Raw genomic sequence first — 21,848 nt, 5'->3', positions numbered from 1 at the left:
CAGGCAGTTGGGTGTCCTTTGGATGTTTGAAAAATAATTACCATCAGACCCAGCCTCCATGGCCAATAGTTAGCGATGAGGCTCTTGATCTCAGGTTCGTAGGTTCAAGCAAAAAGATTCCTGCATTGCAGGGCGTTGAGCTAGATTATCCTTGTGGTCCTTTCCAACATTACAATTCTATGGTTCTCTGATGTGAGTTGTAGTTCAAAACAGCTTGAGGGTATGACGTTCCTGATCCCTGTTTAATCAGAGGAAAGTATGGTTAAGTGTTCTCCTCAGGCAATTTAAACTGAATTTGTTAGATTATGGCTGTGCCCCACACATTATATTTTCTATTGTTTTTGAAACCACCAAAAACTTTTTAAAAAGCAAAACCTGCAGAAACAAAGCAAAACCACCAGAAATACAATCTCATTTAAAATAAAGAAAACCAGCTGAAGTGGAAAAGACAAGAAAGAACCCAGAAATGAAACAAAGTCAAAAGGAGCATGAAAAACAATGGAATAAATGCAAATTCACTTGAAAGCTAAAAACAAAACGATGTTGGCTATTTGCAGACTAGTTGCACCGCAGAAGGCGTGCTGGAGAGACCACACATCACAAGGAACGCAAAATAACTTTAGCTAGGTTTTAGTAACAAAAACTCATTTTACACTAATTATAATATATCAATAAGCATGACCCAACCACCAGGGTGCTGAGAGAGCTAGGTGCTGCTCTTTATATACTGTACCCAACAGGTTAATTACCACACCTTAACAAGCACCTGCTATACTGCTTCACAGCTGTAAAACTAAGTCACGTTATTTGCTCTGGCCCTTAAAGAAATACACATCTTGTGGAACAATAATAAACCTTCAAATTTAAAGAGACCATTCAACACTCCAAACTCAAAAACTTGTGGAAAAGAACTAGAACCATTAGCAAACAACATGGAAGAACAAAATAACCAGAAACTGCAAAACAAAGCAACATTTAGCATATTAACTTTCACTATCTCTGTTTCTTGCTTGTTTATTTTCTTCATTTGGTAGTTTTTCTTGCTTTGGGGATTATCGGGCCTCATCAAAATGAAGTAATACCAGCAGAAATGCAAAAGCCAAGAAAAAACAGAAATGAAGCAGAGACTGCAACACAAAAAACAAGCATTTCAGTCAGGCTTATTTCTTCAATTCGGTATTTTTGGTGGTATTACTTCTGTTTTATAAGCTTTGATTGGTTTTGGGGTTTCCAGTGAAATCTTTCCGGGGTCTCATTTCACTCTATCAGTTCCTTGTTTGTTGGTAGTTCTTTCTTGTACCGTATTTTGGTTGGTTGGTTTGCTTTTGCTTGCTTTGTAGATTATCAAATCTCATAAAAATACAGTGGTACCTTGGGTTAAGTACTTAATTCGTTCCAGTGGTCCGTACTTAACCTGAAATTGTTCTTAGCCTGAGGTACCACTTTAGCTAATGGGGCCTCCCACTGCCGCTGTGCTGCTGTTGCTCGATTTTTGTTCTCATCCTGAAGCAAAGTTCTTAACCCGACATACTATTTCTGGGTTAGCGGAGTCTGTAACCTGAAGCATATGTAACCCAAGGTACCACTGTAAAGCAAAACCAGCAGAAGTGGAAAAGCCAAGAGAGAACCCAGAAGCCAAAAGGAACACGCAAAACAAACAAACCCAATGGAATAGATGCCAATTCACCAGAAACTCCAAACCCAATCACAACTTTCAAAGGTGAAGAACCACCATACGCATTAACAAGCGAACAAAGGGCCTAAAAATCTGAAACATGAAGATGAAACAAAACCACTAGAAACTCAAAAACTAATGGAAAAGAACTAGAATCACTAGAAACCAATAAGCAAGCAACGTGAAAGAGCAAAATCATCAGAAACTCCGAAACCAAGCATCATTTAGCATGAGTTTTCACTGGTTTGGCGTTTCTGGAGAATTTGCTTTCTTTACAGCCATTTGCCCCTCCCCTTTCCCCCCCTTTTTTTCTTTTTTTTTGCTATTCTTTTAGTTCTGCTTCTTTACAATTGCCTTTTACGTTTCTGCTAGTTTCTTTGTTTCGACTTGTTTTGCTGGTTTCGGGTTTATCAAATATACCGCCTCGGGAGGTTTTGCTTTATTTTGGTATTCTGGTGACTTTGTTTCTTTTCTAGTGGCTTACTCTACTTCTAACCCTAACTATACTTCTAATCCTAACCCTAATCTGAACCCTAATTCTAATCCTAACGCTAAAACTAACCATAACCCTAACTGTAATGCTAACACCAGTGCTTTTTTCTGGGGGGACGCAGGGGGTGTTTGGCTTCATTGAGGGGCAGTATTTCAATATGAGTAGGAAAATGAGAGTACCCCTGAACATTTTTTTTGGGGGGGGAAGCACTAACTAACCCTAACCCTAACCCTCATTCTAACCCTAACCGTAACTTAAATTCTAAAACTAACCTGGACACTAATTTTAACCCTAACCTTAATCTTCATTCTAACCCTAACACTTACCCTTATTGTACTTCTAATCATAACCCTAACCCTAATTCTAATCCTAACACTAAAACTGGTTGTGTTTCTTTTATTCCTGCTTCATTACAATTGCTTTTTGCTTTTCTACTAGTTTCCTTGTTTCTGCTTGTTTTTCTTGTTTGGGGTTTATCAAATATACTGCATCGGGAGGTCTTGCTTTATTTTGGGATTCTGGTGATATTGTTTCTTTTCCAGTGGCTTACTCGAACCCAAACTGTAATTCTAATCCTGACCCTATGCATAATTCTAACCCCAACCCTAAACCTTATCCTTACAATAAGCTTAACCCTAACCATAACGCTAGCCTCACTCTCACCCTAACCCTCATTCTGATTCTACCCTAACCACAACACTTAACCTAATTCTTACCCTAACACTTTTCCTTTGGCTTGGCTTGGCTTGTTTCTGTACTGCTTGTGGTTTTTATTTCGGCCGGGCTTATTCATTCAATTTAGTATTTTTGGTGGTATTACTTCTGTTTTATCAGCTTTGATTGATTTGTGGGTTTCTTGCAAAATTGAGGTCTTGGGGGTTGATTCTTTCCAGTGTCTCATTTCACTCATATCATTTCCTTGTTTGTTGGTAGTTCTGTGTCAGGCTTCAGGGACTTGGCTTCCTCCCCCACCCTTTGGCAGTAGATAAGCAGAACAAAGCGAAAGGAGTCTCTTACCAGTTAGAAGCTTTAATGATCATAGAGAACAAAGAATCCATTTCTAGGAATGAAGGTGCTCCCAATTAAGGATTCCACCCACTTCCCCCCCTCGTCATCCACATCACTTCCGCGTCTTGCAACCTGATCTCGCAACCACTTTTTTCTTTCTCTGCTGCCGCCTTATCTTCTCTCCTTGACCTTGGGCTGAGCGGGTGTACGCTTTCCAGCGAAAGAGAGTCTGTTAACTTTCTCTCTCCCAGTTCTTCTCTTAGCTGTTCACCCAGTTCCTCCCAGCGTCTGTCTTCTGAACTATGTCCCTCTGCAAACCACTGTTCCAAATCTGTACTGTCCCACTGCTCCTGGGAAGATTCAGGATCCTGATCAGGAGCAGGGGGAAGGGGAGACTCCCACCATTCCTCCTCAGCCTGATCCCTGAGATCATCCCCCCCCCCGAGCTCTCCTCCTTCTTCCACCCCACTGGCTTGGGTCTATGGGGGTGGCGTGCATGAAATGCCTTTCACAATTCTGGTTTATGCACATGCTTTGCATACTCCCACAGTCTTTCTGCTGGCCCATACCCCTTCCACCCAATTAGGTACTGCAATTTCCCCCCATTGCCATCAAGAGTCTAGGATTTGCTCTACTTCGTATTCCTCCTCTCCTTCCACTATGACAGGAGGTGGAGGAGCTTCCTTAGGAGTCTGGGACGGGTGTGCAGGCACCACTGGTGACAACAGTGATCTGTGGAACACGGGGTGAATCTTCATGGATACAGGCAACTGAAGTCTAAAAGTCACAGGATTAATCTGGTCTATCACTTCAAATGGACCCACTCTCTGATGATCTAATTTCTTGCATCTGCCTTTTTGCAAATCGCGTGTTGACAACCACACTTGATTCCCCACCTTGATCTCACTGCCAGGCTGACAGTGAGCATCTGCTGCCTTCTTATAGGCCTCATTTGCACAGTCCAGACGCTCCTTTAGTAACTCCTGGATGGCTGCCAACTCCTCTACGAATTCTTCTGCGGCTGGCACTGACAAGGTCTTGGTTGGTGATGGAAAGGAACGAGGATGGTATCCATAGCTAGCAAAGAAGGGGGTCTGCTGAGTTGAAACGTGAAGGGCATTATTGTTCGTGAACTCTGCCAAAGGGAGCTTGGCTACCCAATGTCTTGTTGGTAGTTTACGTAACAGCAAAGGTATTGTTGCAGTGTAGAGTTAGTTCTCTCCAGCTCTCTATTAGTCTTGGGGTGTCTGGCAGAGGAAAGGCACAACTCCAACTTGAGTAACTGCACGAGTTTCTTCCAGAACTGCGAGGTGAATTGGGTCCGCAATCTGAAACGACTTGGAGTGAAAGCCCATGCAACTGAACACGTGGTCTAGGAAGAGCTGTTCTGTGTCTTGGGCTGTTGGGAGTCCCTTACATGGCACGAAGTGTGCCATTTTGGTGAACAAGTCCACTACTACCCAGAATACTGTCTGCTGCTGCGACTTCAGTAGATCCGTTATGAAGTCCATAGCAATGGTTTCCCAAGGCCCTTGCGGGGTAGTTAACGGTTGCAGCAACCCTGCTGGTGCTTCTTTGGGCCCCTTTGCCTGTTGACAAGTCTCACAGGCTCACACTTCTTCCTTCACCTCCTCTCTTACTCTTGGCCACCAAATCTGCCATGTCACCTGGTATAATGTCTTGTGCTGTCCAAAGTGATCCACTGTAGGGTTATCATGACATTGACACAAGACCTTGGCTCTAAGGTCACCCACTGGAACATAAAGCGCTTCTCCTTTGTACAATAGCCCCTCTTTCTCAGAGAAGCCCTCTGCCTCATTGGTGTCTCCATGCCTCTGGCGAAGGCATCCTCTCAGGTCTGCCGTTGGAAGTCTGCTTCATCCCCCACCGATCCTGCAGCCAGCTCTAGCTGTGTCGGCTTCAAGATACGTCTACATACCGAGACTGGTTCCATGTCCTGATATTCCAGCTTCTTAGAAAGGCATCTACCCCCTGATTCTGACTGCCTGGACTCTGAAATCAAACCTGGCAAAGAACTGCACCCAGCGAATCTGCCTCTGATTCAAACGCCTTGTCGTCTGCCAATACTCTAGATTACGATGGTCAGTGTGCACCTCTACCTGGTGCTGTGCCCCTTCCAGGAAGTGTCTTCACATTTCAAAGGCTTCCTTGATAGCTATAAGTTCCTTCTCCGAAATGGTGTAGTTCTGCTCAGAAGGAGTCACTTCCTAGAGTGGAAGACACACAGAGGTTGCCCTCTGGGTCTGACTGCAGCAGCACCACACCCACTGCCCTGTCAGAAGCATCCGTTTCCATTATCAGCGGCCGGTCGTGTGCTAGGTATACCTCCGAAGAGAACATGGTTTTGAGCCATTCAAACGCCTGTCACACCTCTGCGTGACACTGGAAGGACTTCTTGCCCTTCAAACAATCTGTGAGAGGTGTAGTCAGCCTTGAATAGGCCAGCACAAACTTATGGTAGTAGTTTGCAAACCCCAAGAATCTCCCCCTCAGGCATGAGTCTGTAACCCAGGAAATCTACAGTTGAGACATGGAATTGGCACTTTTCCAACTTGGCATAAAGCTGATTGGGAGAAGATATGGACCAGTTGCATCAGCAACCTACTTCCGTGTTCAGAAGTGCATTGATTAGAAGTATGGGAGGACAGATATCAGAAGCAGATTCTGCCCCCGAGCACCCAGTTTCTCCTATCCAAGAGCAGCTGAGGTTTTACAGGACTTTCAAAATTTCCAGTAGGTAACATTTATTGGCCAAACTGTTCGACACAGACAGCTATAGTTAATTTTTAATGTGAAATTGGGCACCGTATAAGAGAAAGCAGTGAGCAAGTTTTCTTTTCTTTAGTTTGTGAACAAAAGCTATTTTTAAAGAGAAAAGTGAAGCCTCCAGCTTCAGCAGTAGTCTACCTGGAAAATTAATACCCCTTGTTTTTGAGACTGCAGTTGTGGGGCCAGATATTCCCTACAAGTTAGGCAAATTAGAAAGTGTTTTACATAGGAGAAAGAATGGAGGCATTTTGCAGGAGTCCTTCCTGCATCTTTTCCAAATTACTGCAGATTTGGCTAGTGGAGGGTAGTGACAAATTTAAAATGGGTCAGTACAATGGAAAGATTTTCTGTATGTATTTTGAACTAGAGGAAGAAGTGTCCATCAGCTGGGTTAATACAGCTGCAGAACTCTGTGTATGGAGAGACCATGTTTCTTAAATGATTTTATGTGTATGTTTTATTAATGTCTTTTGATTTAAGTATATATATTTTTTATCATGGTAATACTAGATTTGGTTTGCAAACATAATTCCAACTAACAAGGAACCAAATTTGAATCTGGCTTTAAAAGATTTCCAAAGAATAAAAATTCCGAAATAAAAGGTTTTACTTTAATTGCAAGGAGATGGGCTAGATGACTCTTGGGGTCACTTCCAACACTACATTTTTATGCTTCTCTGCGCAGGGTCACTGACTCCCCTGTCCCTTCTTGGACCCACACTGGGGGGCGGGGGCAATGTACATGCAGGAGAGGTTCTGGGTAGGCATCTCTGCATGGCATCACGGAATCACAGAACCAGGGTCATCCGATCCAAGCCCCTGCAATCTCAGCTCAAGCATCCATGGCAGACGCCATCTGACTTCTGCTTAAAAACCTCCATTGAAGGATTTATAGCAGATAAGAAGAGGGTTTCTGACACCTGGTTCTGCAGTGAAAACCAAAAAGAACAGCCTGCTGGGTGGCTGAAACCGAGAAAGCTTTGTGGATAAGAAGAATTTATATTTTGTTTTAGGGTGAAAAGACTGTGAGCTCAATTTATCAGTGTTTTGGCCACATTGCTGTTGGCACTCAGCCACATGGGGCTGAAATCAGAGGGAGTGATGTGCAGGTTATCCAAGTGCAGCGCATACGGAGTGCAGTCGGCAGTCGGGTCCCCTCCTGTTACAGTGAACTTCATGCTCCAGTCAGCTCAGGTTAGGTTGGAGGAGAAATTTGATTCTGATTGTTGTTGTTGTTTGCATATCCTACCTTGTGGGACATCTTCAGGAGAAGAAAAGGCTGAGGAGTAAACCCTACACAAATCTGAAGCGGAGTCCCTAAGGTGGTTGGATGGCACCTTGTCTGCCTCCTTCCAGGAACTTTTGCAACTCAGCTGGTGCCAATTGTATTGCTCTGGGAGAGAGAGGGGGGAGTCTTGTCATCTGAGCAGCTCAGGATCTCCAGACCCACTGCCCAGGCTTGCGCCCAGGTCATGCAGCAAAAACAACTCAGGAGGCAGCAGTTACAAGTTGCTGGTCTCTGCAGTTACAGCAGGCACTGTGGCTCTCCAGCAGGTGGGCTTACTCCATTGTCTCTCAAGAAAGATGGATGCCAACAACATATAAGTATTTATAATGTAACAAAGTATAATAACGGATGCCAAATAAATCAAAAGTAGAAAGGGCAATCTAGAACTAAACATATAGGAACAAATCTCCATACTAAAAGTGAATGTAAAAATTACTATCACAAGGTTGATTTCTTCTATTTATTTCATAAAATTTATGCACTGCTCGATTGTAAAAAAAAAGAAAAAGAAACCTCAAAGTGATTTACAAAAGATAAGACAAGAAAATCAAGAAAAATCTACAGCTATACCTTAAAACATACACAAATTTAAATACTAGAACAAATTCAAAATTCACATCAGTGTTTCTAAGCATCTGGGCAAGCTTGTCTGAACAATAATTTTTAAGCAGGAGCCCACAAGAGTACATGACCTCAACATACAGGGAGTTCCACAGTGTAGGCGTTGCCCCGCTAAACAATAGAGTTCTCACAAATGTAGAACGGGTGTTATGTGGCACTTGTAGTAGGGTCAGTTCTGCTTATCAAAGTGATCAAGTGGGTGCATGTAATTTGGCGCTAGATCCTGGTGTGGGGGCCCAGTGTTAGTCCTGCTGAAATGTAAGATCAGCCAGTGAGCTTCATGGCCAAGTGGGGATTCAAAGCCTGGTCTCCCAGGTCCTAGTAGTCTGATGCTCTAACCACTATGCCGCGCTGGCTCTCAAATATAAATATATGTGTTTGTACATGTGCAGAGGCATACCTGGTGCAAATATCACCTCAGAAATCTGCCTCCAGTTATCTCCCCCACCCCCGAGGTAACACCATATTTACTTGTGCTGCTTTAGAACAGCATCACAGTAGTGGCAAGATCTTTGCTTGGTTGCCTGTGTGAGCTGTTGTGATCTCAAAGGTTGCTCCTAGTGGGGGATAAGCTGGATCAGGTTAGATTCCCTCTACTGCCACAGTTCCTCTGGAGTCTTCCCCATTTGCCAGGTTGAGGTCGAAGCCGTGTGACACAGCAGGTCTTAGACCTGTCGGCAGCTTCCGGGGAAAGGCCGCTTTGTGGAAGGCTCTGGCTGTCATTAAGCAGGAGTTTCTCTTGACTGATGCTGTATTGGCCTTAGAGAGGCTCCTGCATCCCGGCCCTTCCTTTTTCATTTTCAGATTGTCGGGGTAGGAGAAGAAAATGAAAGCCACCACAACCATCACAGTAATTGAGCCTGGAGAAGCTCTGCTTCTTCTGCTGCTGCCTGGGCACCTACTTTCTGGCTGTCCTGCCTCAATATTCTGCTTCAAGCTATTCCTGTCACTCCCAGGGTCATCTAGTCCAACCCCCTGCGATACAGGGATCTCAATTAGAGCATCCATGACAGAAGTCCATCTGACTTCTGCTTAATAACCTCCAATGAAGGAGGTTCATTGGAAATGAATGCAAGGGAATTTTCACAGGGGGGAACTTTCAATTATTCTGTTACCCCACCAGGTCTCAAGTGGTATGGCTCAGTGATGCTACACAATGTAATGTAAACAGACTTATATGTGAGTCTGGGCTACAGCAATGGAAGAAACTGTAGCTGACTAATCTATGTCTTCCAAGCACCCATTAAAAAGCCAGGAGCCCTGTCCCATGCGGAACCCATCAATTCTACTCCTGAGATCTCCATGTTTATATATAGGTTTTATTATTGTGATTACTTTCCATTTACACCTACAAAGATGTACTGAGAGGTTTCTCCACCCGAACAATGTGTCATTGAAGCATGTTAACCAAAGGACTAAAAATGCCACAACCTGCTGTGACTTGCAAAATGTACTCCAGCATCGCAAAAGCAGCATGTTCTTATTGCACATGCACTGAACTATCAGTGCCAATATGAAACCAACTAAGTCTTTTGATTTAAGGGGGGGCGATTGTTCAGCCATCCCCGATCCCAGTTCCAAATTAAGAGATGTCACATGAAGGACGCAGGCTTTCATCATTCTACTTCTTCTTGGTCTGGTAATCCTAAAGCTTTCCCCTGGAAGTGAAAAGACAACCAAGTCAGTAAGATTTATACAATTCTGTATGTTTTGGGGTTCACAGCAGAGCAAGAATCTCTCCCCAGTGCTAAGGAGACCAAATACAGACTTAGGCCAATTAATGCACAACTCCTGATCCATCAGTCCAAATGCATCACACTACAGATTTGCAACACAACCTGTTTCTTGTGCCTGCAAAAGCAGCAGGAGGCAGTCCAGTAGGGAGAATGAGGCAGTGGGGCATTGCAGGTGAGCCTGCGAGAGATCCCTCCTGAAACCTGAGAGCTGCTGTCAGCCAGTGTAGACAATGCTGAGCTAGGTAGACCAATGGTCTGACTCCCATGTTCCACTTTGCTCATACTTTATAGCCAAGAGGGTGAAGCTCATCCTGGGAAAATGAAGGTGGCAGGGATAAACTTTTGGCGGATCAGCTACTGGAGATGGGAGGAAGAACAACACTGATTCCTGGACAAAACCACTCTCTGTACCAGTTGCCTTGGTAATGCCGAGCAACTCTCAATACACTACTGGAGGTATGCACACTAATGTGCGTCTCTGCCTTGCTCACTTGACTCTTACAACCTATGTATCCACTTTGGACAAGGCGTTAACCAGCTTCAGACAGATGGGCTCTTGGGAATCAGAAAAGGGAATCAAACCTCCTCTGAAGCAACTAACAGTGCTACTCTAAAGCTTTGGACCCACTTTGAAGATTTGGAGAGACACAGTCAATTGAAAAGGCACACCCCTCCTCCTTCTTGCCCCAAGTGCTTTCTAAAGGGAAAATGCCAGACAGAGGGAGGGAGAAGATGGACTATAGTTTTGTGACTGACAGATCTAGCTCCTAACTAGTAAATGCTAGATATTCCACTCCCACCTCTGCCACACACGCCCACCCATAATTGTCATAATTGTCACAAGCACTTTCAGTGAAAACTGATGCCAAATTCGGTCAGAAAACTTTAAAAGCTTCAAACTGTAATTCATCCATATTGACCCCTGCAATTTTGCAGGGAATTTACCTAGAGGTATCTATATGATGTACATATGTTTATGCCAATTGCCAACAACATGGTGAGGGGGGGGAATCCCTTTTTCAAACAAACAAACAAACAAAGAAACAAATAAAAACAAACTTTAAAGGTTTATCTGTACCTTGTCTTAAACATGGCTCCACTCAGAAGAGGCTACTTTGCCCACAGATTTCATCCAGGTGTGACAAAAGTTTAAAAGTTCTTCAATATTTTTTTGTTTTATTTTAATTTGTGAAGCAAATTCACAATACTCCAAGTCTCCCTTTCTCTCCCCCTTTCTCTCCCCCCCCCCCGTTTTCTTCTTCCCACCAAGACAATGAACAGAGGTCGGGGAAGCTGGCATCAAAAGACGGTTAGTGGAAGGGGCAAAGCTGCTTTCTTGCCCTCACCTGCCCCATCCTCTTTCTCCCCAGGGGAACAGGAGGGCTGCAGACAGGCAAGTAGACAGGCAGAGAGAAGATCAATAAACAGCCCCCTCCTCCTGTTTTCCACCCCCTGCCCCACCAGTCTTCAGACAGATGCACACGTACAAACACACATGGCTGTTATACGATCCATATACGCAGTGCCCCGAAGAAGATGGGCAGCGGGGCCATGAGCTGCCATAAGTCAGGGCATGCCCTCCGGGGTGGCAGGAGGCAGCCCTGGCCATGGAGGCATCTCTGGCCCCACTCCTGTTCTGCACATCAGTGTGCTCCATAGCCTCCAGTCAAAAAAACGCAGCCCCCAAAGTTTAAAAGTTACCCCGCCCCAAGAGGCAACTCAGCTTTCTGAAGCTTTGGTTTCCTAGGCAAAATGAGCATTGCCTAAAGCAGACCGAGGGAGATAAGCTTTGAATCTGAAGCACCAACTTAGAATCCAATTTGGATCCCCCCTCCCCCCACGCCCATCTTCAATAGATACACTACAAACTTTTATTGGTTTTACAGTGGTACCTCGGATTAAGAACTTAATTCGTTCTGGAGGTCGGTTCTTAACCTGAAACTGTTCTTAACCTGAGGTACCACTTTAGCTAATGGGGCCTCCCGCTGCCACTGCGCCACAGTCGCACAATTTCTGTTCTAATCCTGAAGCAAAGTTCTGAACCCAAAGTACTATTTCTGGGTTAGCAGAGTCTGTAACCTGAAGCGTCTGTAACCTGAGGTACCACTGTATATTCATTTCACTGCCACAGCTTTATCTGAAGAAAACTGGGAATAAAAAAATTGGTAAATTGGCCGAGAATTTTCCAAGCCAATGGGGTTACATTTTTCAAGATTCCCCAAGAAGGGGTATAGTTGTTAAACCAATTTTAATCTGCACCCTAGTTATATCCTAACATAGTGAGAGAGCTCAGTGCAAGCTTGTAGGAATAAGAGCACAAATAATAATTTCTACTTTCAGAATGTCAGAACAAATGTGTGGTATGTAACACAGGGTACCCTGCATTCACACCCAACTGTCACGAATGGCTGCTAGGCCCAGCAGCCCCAATGGAAAGTTCACAGGTAACTATTGTTTAGAAAGGGGAGGATACGCCAGCAGAGGAAGCAAAATCTCTTACCCATCCACCTTGACTATGGATCCAAGGGCTGAAGTTTTCCTTGAGGTATTTTGCTCCAAAGCCCAGTATGGTGTTCATGGGATGGTTGTCTATAGCAGTGAGTCTAGTTATGACTTCAATAGCAAAAGCAACTTTGATTTTTTGTGCTTGCACCTCAGAGTCTGTTGTAGAGTCTGCAGGTATCTCTTCTAGGAACTGATCGGCAACTCTACTGAAGAATCCATAGGACATCAGTTCCGAGGCACACTGAAAGAAAGTCCTGTCATTTTGAACCTGGAAATGAATGTAAGGCATTTGTCATTAGGAACAAACAGAGGTGTTGGTCCCATTTCAGGCACAACGATCTCTGAACACAGCAAGTTCAAGGAAGGCTTTTCCTTGTAAAATATACAAATAAGAAATAGTTGCTCTCCTATTCTCTGGTAAGTGTGGATTTGTGAGACAACTTCTTTTTTACAGCCAACTTGTAAATGTAGTTCTGGAAAAGTGATTTCAGCTGTCCAAAACCCCAAATAAATCTTTGGAAAAAGATTACAGAGGCCTCCTTAATGTACACACATTTTATGTGGATATAAACAAATCTGATGGATCAAATTGGGCACCACAGTGGATATAGGGAAGCTGGAAGGTGTGCAGAAGAGGGTGACCAAGATGATCAAGGGTCTGGAAGCCAAGACTTAAAAGAAACAGTTGAGGGAGTTGGATATGTTTGGCCTGGATAAAAGAGACTGAGAGGAAATAAGATGTCACATGGAAGATGGAGTAAGCTTGTTTTCTGCTTCTCCATAGGGTTCCAGATACAAGAAAGTAGATTCTGACAAAATATTAGGAAAAACTTTCTGACAGTAAAAGCTATTCAGCAGTGGAACAGACTACCTCAGAAGGTGGAGGATATTTTAAAGCAGAGGTTAGATGGCCATCTGTCAATGATGCTTTAGTTGAGAGTTTTGCATTGCAGAGGGTTCGACTAGATGATCCTCAGGATCCCTTCCTATTCTACTATTCTATTATTTTATTATCCAAACCTAATCTGAATTCCACAAAATGCTTTCTCTTGTCTTCCTTCCCCTGCAGCTGCTCTTTAAAATATATCTTTCTCCCCTTTCTACACATTCAACATTCTAGAAAAGCAATTCACAAAATTGTAAATAATAAAATAGAAAGTTCTGCAATTAAATGCTTTAAGATTCAATGCAAGTAAAAAACAACATAGTACAAATTGCAGCCTCAAACTGGTTACCTTTTCCTGCAGTTTATCTCCCGATGCTCTTAACAAGGCAACTATTTCTTTTATTAACTTTTCTTTCTCATCTGGTAAAACAGAAAAAAGAAGAAGCTAATTTTCTGGTTTAACACAGGATGTAAAATAATCATTAATATTCATTAAAACAAATTATTTCATAAGCTGCCTTATTTATGGAATGCTTTTTCCATGTGTTCTATGTATATTATCTCAATCAGCAGAGGTTGTCTGGCAATACTAGGGACACGGGTCCAAAACACTCTTGGGCTTGCTGATCAGAAGGCTGGCAGTTCAAATCTGTGTGATGGGGTGAGCTCCAGTTACTCTGTCCCAGCTGCTGCCAACCTAGTAGTTTGAAAGCACACTAGTGCAAGTAGATAAATAGGTACTGCTGTGGCTGGATGGTAAAAGGCGTTTCTTTGAGCTCTGGACTCGTCACAGTCCTCTGTGCACCAGTAGTGGTTTAGCCATGCTGGCCACATGACCCGGAAAGCTGTCTGTGGACAAACATTGGTTCTCTTGGCCTGAAGTGAGATGAGTGCCGCACCCCATAGTCAGCTTTGACTGGACTTAACCATCCAGGGTCCTTTACCTTTTACCTTTACCTGGCCATACTATCAGCTTCCTCGTGTGGAGAATACTGACCATCACTGAAGGTGGCTGAAAAACTGTGATAGATAACCCATAGGGCACAACTGTGTTATATATTTGAATATGTTTAAATAAATCTGAAGGTGTGCTTTAGTTTCAGTGTTTCAGTGTGTTTTTGCTTCCAGACAAAAGCCATATTGCAGATGTCTGTTACTTTTCTGAACACACATATAGTTTTTAGTAAAGGTAAAGGGACCCCTGACTATTAAGTCCAGTCGCAGATGACTCTGGGGTTGCGCACTCACCTCGCTTTACTGGCCGAGGGAGCCGGCGTTTGTCTGCAGACAGCTTCCGGGTCATGTGGCCAGTATGACTAAGCCACTTCTGGAAACGCCGTTTACCTTCCCACTGGAGTGGTACCTATTTATCTACTTGCACTTTGACATGCTTTCGAACTGCTAGGTTGGCAGGAGCAGGGACCGAGCAACAGGAGCTCACCCTGTTGCGGGGATTCAAACTGCCGACCTTCTGATTGGCAAGCCCAAGAGGCTCAGTGGTTTAGCCCACAGCGCCACCCAAAAGGCTTTGCCAGTACGCTGAAGAATGTGTGCTGGAATCCTTTGCAACATCCAGGGGTTGTGTGGCAAGTGTGCAATGGTTCCTTGACAGACAAATCAATCAGGAAAAGGTTCCTTCAAGAAAAAAAGTTTTTGAAAACACAGACTCTACAGAAATGCCATTTGGCTGCTGCGGAAAAGCAGGTTACCTTTTTCAACCTCATCTTCATTTTCGGGTTTGGTGGCACACCCACCATCTGCTTCTAGGCTCAGAGTCTGTTCCAGTGCTTTGAATCCTGTCCTTTGAGGGAATGGCGTGGAATTATCAACTATTTCAGCAAGCTTGTCTACCACAACATTGATGTCTGAATCGCCTGTTCAGAAACAAATTGAGACAAATTCGCTGGCTGGTTTTCTTTACACCCTGCACAGTCTTGAAATTATCAAGCATGTCACCCTTAGAATCCTCAAATGCTTTAGCCTTTCTCCATAAGGAACATGCTCAAACGCTGATCCACTCAATCTGGTGCTGCAGATGGTCTTCTGGCAGCAAGCTCACCAACAAAGACCTTTCCCAGTGCTGCATGCGATCTACCACTGAGTCGCAGAGGCCAAGAGGACAGCTTTTTGGAACCCCAGTGGCACGGGAGACTGTCTGCACTGTGAGTTCACCCACCTGTGACCCTGCCCCACTTCTGAAAATGCTCCCCTCCACCTCACGTAGGATTGGGGAAAGCCTTCTGTTGCCTCTGATAGGAAGTTGAATGGTGATGTGCTTAGGCGTGTGATGTGTGCATGCCTGTGGTGTCCAATACTTCCTTGGAGTACCCTTCCTTGCCATACCCACCTTTGCCATGCAGTCTCCTGTGCATTGGCAATGAGGCAATGTAGCCCTCAGGCTGAAAAAGGTTCCCAGTCCCTGAGGCAGACCCTCACTGAATTAAGAACCAGCCCTTCACAATGGACGTGCATCGCTTTGGTCAGAGAGGCTGCCAAGGTGAGCAGATTTCCCCACAAGAAGTCTTCTTCACCCTTTAGAGCCATGGTTCCCAACATGGGGCACACGCCCCACAGGGGGGCAAGTTGATTTTTAAGGGGGGCAATTCAAGATAGACCAAGTTAATGGCTTTTTAGGCTTCCTCCATATGAATAGGTGTTCACTTTTTGAATAATAAGAATTATATGTCATGAGGGGCGGGCATCAGGATTTTATAGATGCTTAGGTGGAGCATGGCAAAAAAAAAAAGGGGGTTGGGAACCACTGCTTTAGATAGTTTGATAGCTATGTTACTTCTATTTATTTATTTCATAAAATTTAAGCCACTGCCTTGGCTTAGCTATCATCGCCTTAACCTACGGAACTGTAAGGAACTGCAGTTCTGGGAACTTAACCTGCAGAACTGTTTTGAAACCAAGGCTGAAAACCAAGCAATAGTTGCCACTAATATGCTATTAGAGTGTTTAACAAATGGGGGGGGCGTGTTAAACCCACCTTGCTCTTCTAGTGAAAAAGCAGAACAACTTCCAACACCCGCCTGCAGGCTTAGTGCACGCCCATTTACAGCATCACCCCTTCTGAGCGTCTTCCCAGAATCCTCTTCAGCTTGCGCCCTTAGACAGGAAGGAAAGAGAAAGTGCTTGCAACGGGACTTCTTCTTCTTCTTCTTCTTGCTCCTGTCTCTGGTCGGCTGTCCTTGGTCCTTGGGAGACGAGCCTTGATGTGCCTTCTCCTTACCTTGCCTCTTCTCTCTGCCTAGAGATGATCCCTCTTGGCCTTTCGCTTCCCTTTCTAAAAGATGCCCGTATTTGCTAGCAGACAGTCGACGCTGCGCATAAGCCATAAGCACTCTGTATTCTGTGCTGCTTCTATTGACATCATCCAAAGGGATTTCTTCCATACTGGAAGAATTTGTCAAATTCATGATGCACCTGCAAAGATAAAACAACAGCAACACCATTTTATTGGTATTACCAAGTAAAGGTAGGAATTTCTCTGGAGTGCTTTGCTATAATCAAGTCAGAGACGTTAACACATTGACAAAAAGTGGGGGAAATCTGAGCAAGCCAAGTTCAAACAGGAAACAATTTGAATCTCCTTTCATTCTGTCTTCTCACCCTAAAAATTTCAGTCCAGCTCTGAGGAGCAGCAAGGCTTTGTACACAGAGGAAGGGCATGGACAGTCATTTGAACACCTTGTCAGGCTCCATGTATTCTGTACTCAAATAAAGTAAAATTCTATTGCAAAGTAGCACAAACTTTTCATCCCATGTAGGGTATGAACTTTTCCTATTCTGCAATTTTGCATATTTATTTTACTCTTCTACTTCTGTTAGCCATGGTCAGGGTCAGGGTCAGGTGCAGCACCTAAGGCCAGTCAGGCCACGCCAGGGTCTCTGAAGGGCCTTTCACTGTTCTTGCTGGATACTTTTCATCAGCAGGTGGTCCTTGTGAATGGGAAGTGACTTTGGCTTCTGTTCACAAGCATCCCCAAACAGGATGTTTTATCTCTGAAATCATTAGGTACAGGGCACTGCAATTTGGGTAACTTAAGCTGGTGGGCAGTTACTGTGGATGTGGGTCAAACCTAGATGCCTTTCCATTGCTGAAGTGTGCCTAGAGATCTGGTGGAGGGTGCTGAGTGCTGCCACCACTGCTTTGGAAGCAGAGCTGGCCCCCACCCTAGTTGGGTTGTATGTGCTGAGGGAGGGGCATTGCCAGCACCATGCCAAGGGCTCTCTAATCAAATAAAACCTTATTTAACAACTTTTATCTAGGTGCTATAATTCCTCATCTTACATGCACTTTGACTTGTGCAGTTTCAACCAGATGTAGTTGGTTGGGCTGCATGAAATTTCATAAGCCAAGTCCCAAGCAAGGCAGAACGCTTAAGAGCTCTTTTGGCACAGGGTCCACTTGGGGATACCTGGCCTTAAAAGAGCTTTTAAGCTCTCTGGCTTGATTGCTAGGCAAGCCCCACTCAATGCAGAGCCTGGGAGACTCTGGGATGCAGACTCTCCCCCCCCCCCCGTCGCCTTCTAGCTACAGGGTGGCTCTGGGGGTTTGAATGTACACATATACATTTCCACATTTCCACATGTGAATGAGTTTTGAGCATAAGCACCCCTACAGACAGATAAAATTGCTATGTTCTCTCATGTTTGTGTTGTTCCTGAACATTTCACTGCAAATGTTTGGAAGGCAATATTATTCAAGAAAAATATCATTTCTAAGAAGTCTTAAAAATCATTGCCCCTTGGTAAGAGAAAGTACAGACTTACCATATATTTCAGAAAACCACTGCCTGTCTCTGTTCTTTGTAAGTCAGTCCTCACCTTTCTGCTTCCATTGACTAGAAACTAACATGGAACTGGCAGCATGCAGCAACTGATTTATTTTAGGATATGTCAGTTTGTTTGTAACAGATCCAAATTGGCACACCTGCTGTGGAACCAGATAAATGGCATAAAGGGCAACTGCTAATGATTTACAACAGAGCTTTCCAAACTGTGTGTCACAACAAGATCTCAGCTGCAGTTTGTAGGTGTGTCACAGGAATGCTCACCACATTTCTGGGACTGGAAAGGGGTTAGTTTAACCTCTGGTTTGCTAGTAAAACTGAATTACTGTATTGCAAAATGATGCATATCTAAAAAGTGTGTCACCAACATTAAAAGTTTGGAAAGCTCTGATGCTTCTGAAATACAAAATGTCTCACAGCCACTGCTTCTACTTATAGTCTCTAATTCTATACTAACAGTACTCCTCCAGATTTATTACAATTAAGTTTACATAATTTCAATTTATTATTTTTACATGAAACTTCAGTGCAACGAACTACTCATGAGCTATGTACTTTTTCAGGGTAGCCTAAGAGAAACAGGATCATTCCAAGATCTTTCAACAATACTTGTTTAACACTCAACCATGTCTGGTCAAGCGGAAATTCAATAGCTGAATGGAACACATTCAGCAACCATTCCAGCAGAAAGTGCCAGGAGACAGAGTTTCGCTTGAGGCTAGAGTCTGATTTTTTTTTTTTCCACATAATAGTTTTCAAAGTGCAAGTAGATAAATGGCGGGAAGGTAAAAGGCATTTCCTTGCGCTGATCTGGTTCACCAGAAGCAGCTTAGTCATGCTGGCCACATGACCTGGAAGCTGTACGATGGCTGCCTCGGCCAGTAAAGCGAGATGAGCGCTGCAACCCCAGAGTCGGCCACGACTGGACCTAACGGTCAGGGGTCCCTTTACCTTTAATAGTTTTCCACTTATGAAATATCTGCATTCCTGAGAGAAAAAGCAGTTCTGACTGACTTTCCCCAGCCCAGCTGAAAGTCATATATTACTCAGTATGAAAGTTCAAGGAAGTTTCCTGTAAGACAGACAGTATTCAGGCTTAAGCAAATAAAAATATTAAATCCTGTATATAAAATACTGTGGGTAATTACCTTCAGATAATGTTTCACAAACAGCCCCCGAAAGGATCACTTGTTGGTGGCCCGTGAATGCCGCCGTGTTGTGTCCGCTTCCTTGTTTTACTCCCACCACCTTAAGTTCAGCTTTAGGAGGATAAGAAACCAGCTCAAAGAGCCCAGCTGCTTCGAGGGCACTTTCACTTCCTTATTGGAACTTTGTTTGCTGAGAAATGAAAAGGGGTGGAGCTAAGAGCCTGGACACTTTAGCCTAGCAGTCATTTCCCATTTGTTAAAAGAAACACACCCACTTTAAGCCATTCTGACCTTGCGCCATTCATTCACCATGTATCTGCAAACTGGAAGTATATGTGCCACAAAGGTCCTTCTGGTCCACCATCCTGTTTCTAACAGTGCCACTCAGATGTGCCAAAGGATGCAGGAGCAGGAGGGGGGAGGGGGGAAGCACCCCCCCTGATGTTTGCCTTCCTGGGCTTGGTAAACAGAGCTACGCTGCCTCACACCCACATTCTACATTCATTCTCTAAACTAAAGCTTTCTATATTCTAACTTTTATCAAAAGTCTGCAAGTTTAGACTTTAACGATTTCTGTAGGAATAAGCATCTGTTTCCTGCAAAACTCTGGCTGTGCCTCTGTTTCCACTACTGTACTTAAGAATATTAAATGAATGTAGGGCAGCACTGACACCTAGTGAGCAAAAACGTTGCTACAACAAGCCAGTTGTTACTGTAAGAATACAACTTCTGGAATGTTACTTAGTAACTCCCTGATTTTCCATCAAAGGTATACCAAAATGCACAGTTTTTCTGCTAAAAGACATGGTGACATTTGATCTGCGCTGATAATATTATGCTTATGGTGAGTTATAAAAAGTAATTATAATAAACGCTCTCAATGCACATCAGTGATAATTTTGGATATAGAGTGAGTGGCTCTTTGAATCTAGCTCAGGGGTCAGCAAACTTACTGCGCCTCAGGCAGGTGTCTCCAGCGCCGATCGCACAGTGGGCTGGAGGGTGGGGGAGTGTGTGCCCATACACATGTGCACAAGCTATTTCCGGTGCTCCTCCGACCCATAAGTGGGCAGCGGGAGGCGGGGGTCTCTGTGGGCCAGATAAGCGAGTCCCTCGGGCCTTATCTGGCCTGCGGGCCTTACTTTGGGGACCCCTGATCTAGCTGAACCTGGCTCAGAAATATTGTTTGCCCTCACACTCCTGAGATCTGAAATGCAAAAGGCACTTGCAGGGAAGGATTTGCAAATGAAAGGCATCTTGTTTTGTGAATGGCAAGACTATTTTTTTCCCCTACAGGAGAATAGTCTTGATAATTGTCCTCAAGCAGAAACCCATTTTTGAGGATTGGTGGGTTCACACATTTTTTTGGTCTTATGTAGGGAAAGAAGTTTGGAGTGGACAAATTCTTAACACAATTTTTTTAACACATGTTTTTGTTTAACTCTTTGGTGAAAGAGTTATGCCACACACATGTTATAATCAAATCTGGAAATCTCCACAGCTGCATTAAAGTTTGGGTTGTTGTTTTTTTAAGTTATGAGACATGTCTCTGAAGTAATCTACTGAATAGTACAGATAAGGTCCTCTCTCTACATATGTAGCTTAATCCTAGAAATAATGTGAACACCTCTCAATTCCCCATCTCCCACAATATATTGACAAAAACTGCTGCTTATGTACATATATTAACTGCAGCCTACCTTACATGGCTATAGCCTTTCCTTATGTCACCTGCCCACCTAGCAGTTCGAAAGCACATCAAAGTGCAAGTAGATAAATAGGTACCGCTCTGGCGGGAAGGTAAACGACGTTTCCGTGCACTGCTCTGGTTCGCCAGAAGTGGCTTAGTCATGCTGGCCACATGACCCGGAAGCTGTCTGTGGACAAATGCCAGCTCCCTCGGCCTATAGAGCGAGATGAACGCCACAACCCCAGAGTTGGCCACGACTGGACCTAATGGTCAGGGGTACCTTTTCCTTTATGTCACATTATTTGAAGGTTGGACTGTTGCTGTCTGGGGAGGTTCAAATTCCAAAAAAGTTAACACATCCTGGAAAGGTGTGGAGAAAAATTTTGAGGCTGTCTGTTGCCTATTGGCAACAGAAGGTAAATCTTTTGGCATGCATAAACTAGTTCAATAATCACTTCCACACCACAGAGAACTATAATTAGTATTGCATGTGATCTGGCCCAATAAGTCAATGATGGGTTACAATACAGCTTTGTCCACCACCATAATAGCACAGAATGATCACTCCTCATCACTGTCTGTTGCAACTTAACTGCAGCTACATTTGACAACATCAGCAATCTGGGCAGGTTGTAGAGTGTGTGTGGAAGAGGAGCTATACAGTTTAATGCCCCTGCGCATTTTATTTGTAGTGGGGTTGGAGAGTTGCTTTGGTTTCAGATAGTACATGGGTAGACCAATCTAAACAGCCCAGGACACAAATCTTCACACTCCTCTAACAGCTATGGTGGCTCATTTACCAGAAGTAACGTATTTAGCATTAACTCTGCAAGTGTCTACTTGATTCTGACCAAACTAAGCCTGCTAGAGCATTGGGATCATTGCCCCTTCCCCATATCACAGAATCATTGTAGGGTTGGAAGGGACGCCAAGAGTCATCTAGTCCACTCCCTGCAAATATCACCATAAAACCTTCACCCTCCCATTTGATTTAACAGCATCAAACATGAAAGAAAAGAAAATGTTCAGTTTACTTCAGGTTTCAGAGAGAGAAACACTCCTCCCACTGTATATAACTCTCATGAGTCACACTGTCACTAAATCAAAACATTATAGATACACTGTCCTATCTGAACCTTAGTGTTACATATCATCAAGCGCAATAAGTATCAGCCACAGTAACAAATGCACTGTGTAAACAATACATGG

The 21,848-nt window shown here is 43.9% G+C and overlaps 1 protein-coding gene and 1 long non-coding RNA gene across 2 annotated transcripts in view; one reads left to right on the top strand and one right to left on the bottom strand.

Moving 5' to 3' along the window:
- The first annotated feature begins 162 nt into the window (after positions 1 to 162).
- Positions 163 to 21,848, top strand: part of LOC310763619 — a 44,113-nt gene continuing 22,427 nt past the window's right edge. Inside the window, exon 1 of the long non-coding RNA XR_014548726.1 lies at positions 163 to 1,587. This is a non-coding gene — a long non-coding RNA (uncharacterized lncRNA). The remainder of the gene's footprint in view (positions 1,588 to 21,848) is intronic.
- Positions 7,701 to 19,946, bottom strand: BCL2L14 (BCL2 like 14). Its single transcript, XM_083615976.1, has 7 exons — positions 19,903 to 19,946; positions 18,950 to 19,139; positions 15,995 to 16,431; positions 14,712 to 14,876; positions 13,352 to 13,422; positions 12,112 to 12,384; positions 7,701 to 9,533 (listed from the first exon to the last, which is right to left on the bottom strand). The coding sequence occupies exons 3-7, from the start codon at positions 16,422 to 16,424 to the stop codon at positions 9,492 to 9,494; spliced, it is 981 nt and encodes a 326-aa protein (XP_083472102.1). The 5' UTR covers positions 16,425 to 16,431; positions 18,950 to 19,139; positions 19,903 to 19,946; the 3' UTR covers positions 7,701 to 9,491.

Source organism: Podarcis filfolensis (genome assembly GCF_964270895.1).
Source record: "Podarcis filfolensis genome assembly, chromosome: 5".
Taxonomy (NCBI): Eukaryota; Metazoa; Chordata; class Lepidosauria; order Squamata; family Lacertidae; genus Podarcis; species Podarcis filfolensis.
The sequence above is the reverse complement of the archived record's forward strand: the minus strand, read 5'-3'. Positions and strand labels throughout refer to the sequence as shown.

What these genes read in the sequence shown, in the direction of transcription:
- BCL2L14 (XM_083615976.1), bottom strand. Translation starts at nt 16,424, where the DNA reads ATGAATTTGACAAATTCTTCCAGTATGGAAGAAATCCCTTTGGATGAT. An exon ending in TGAAGATGAGGTTGAAAAAG is followed by an intron (nt 13,423 to 14,711) that starts GTAACCTGCTTT and finishes CTGTTTTACCAG; the next exon opens with ATGAGAAAGAAAAGTTAATA. An exon ending in GAGATAAACTGCAGGAAAAG is followed by an intron (nt 12,385 to 13,351) that starts GTAACCAGTTTG and finishes ATTCATTTCCAG; the next exon opens with GTTCAAAATGACAGGACTTT.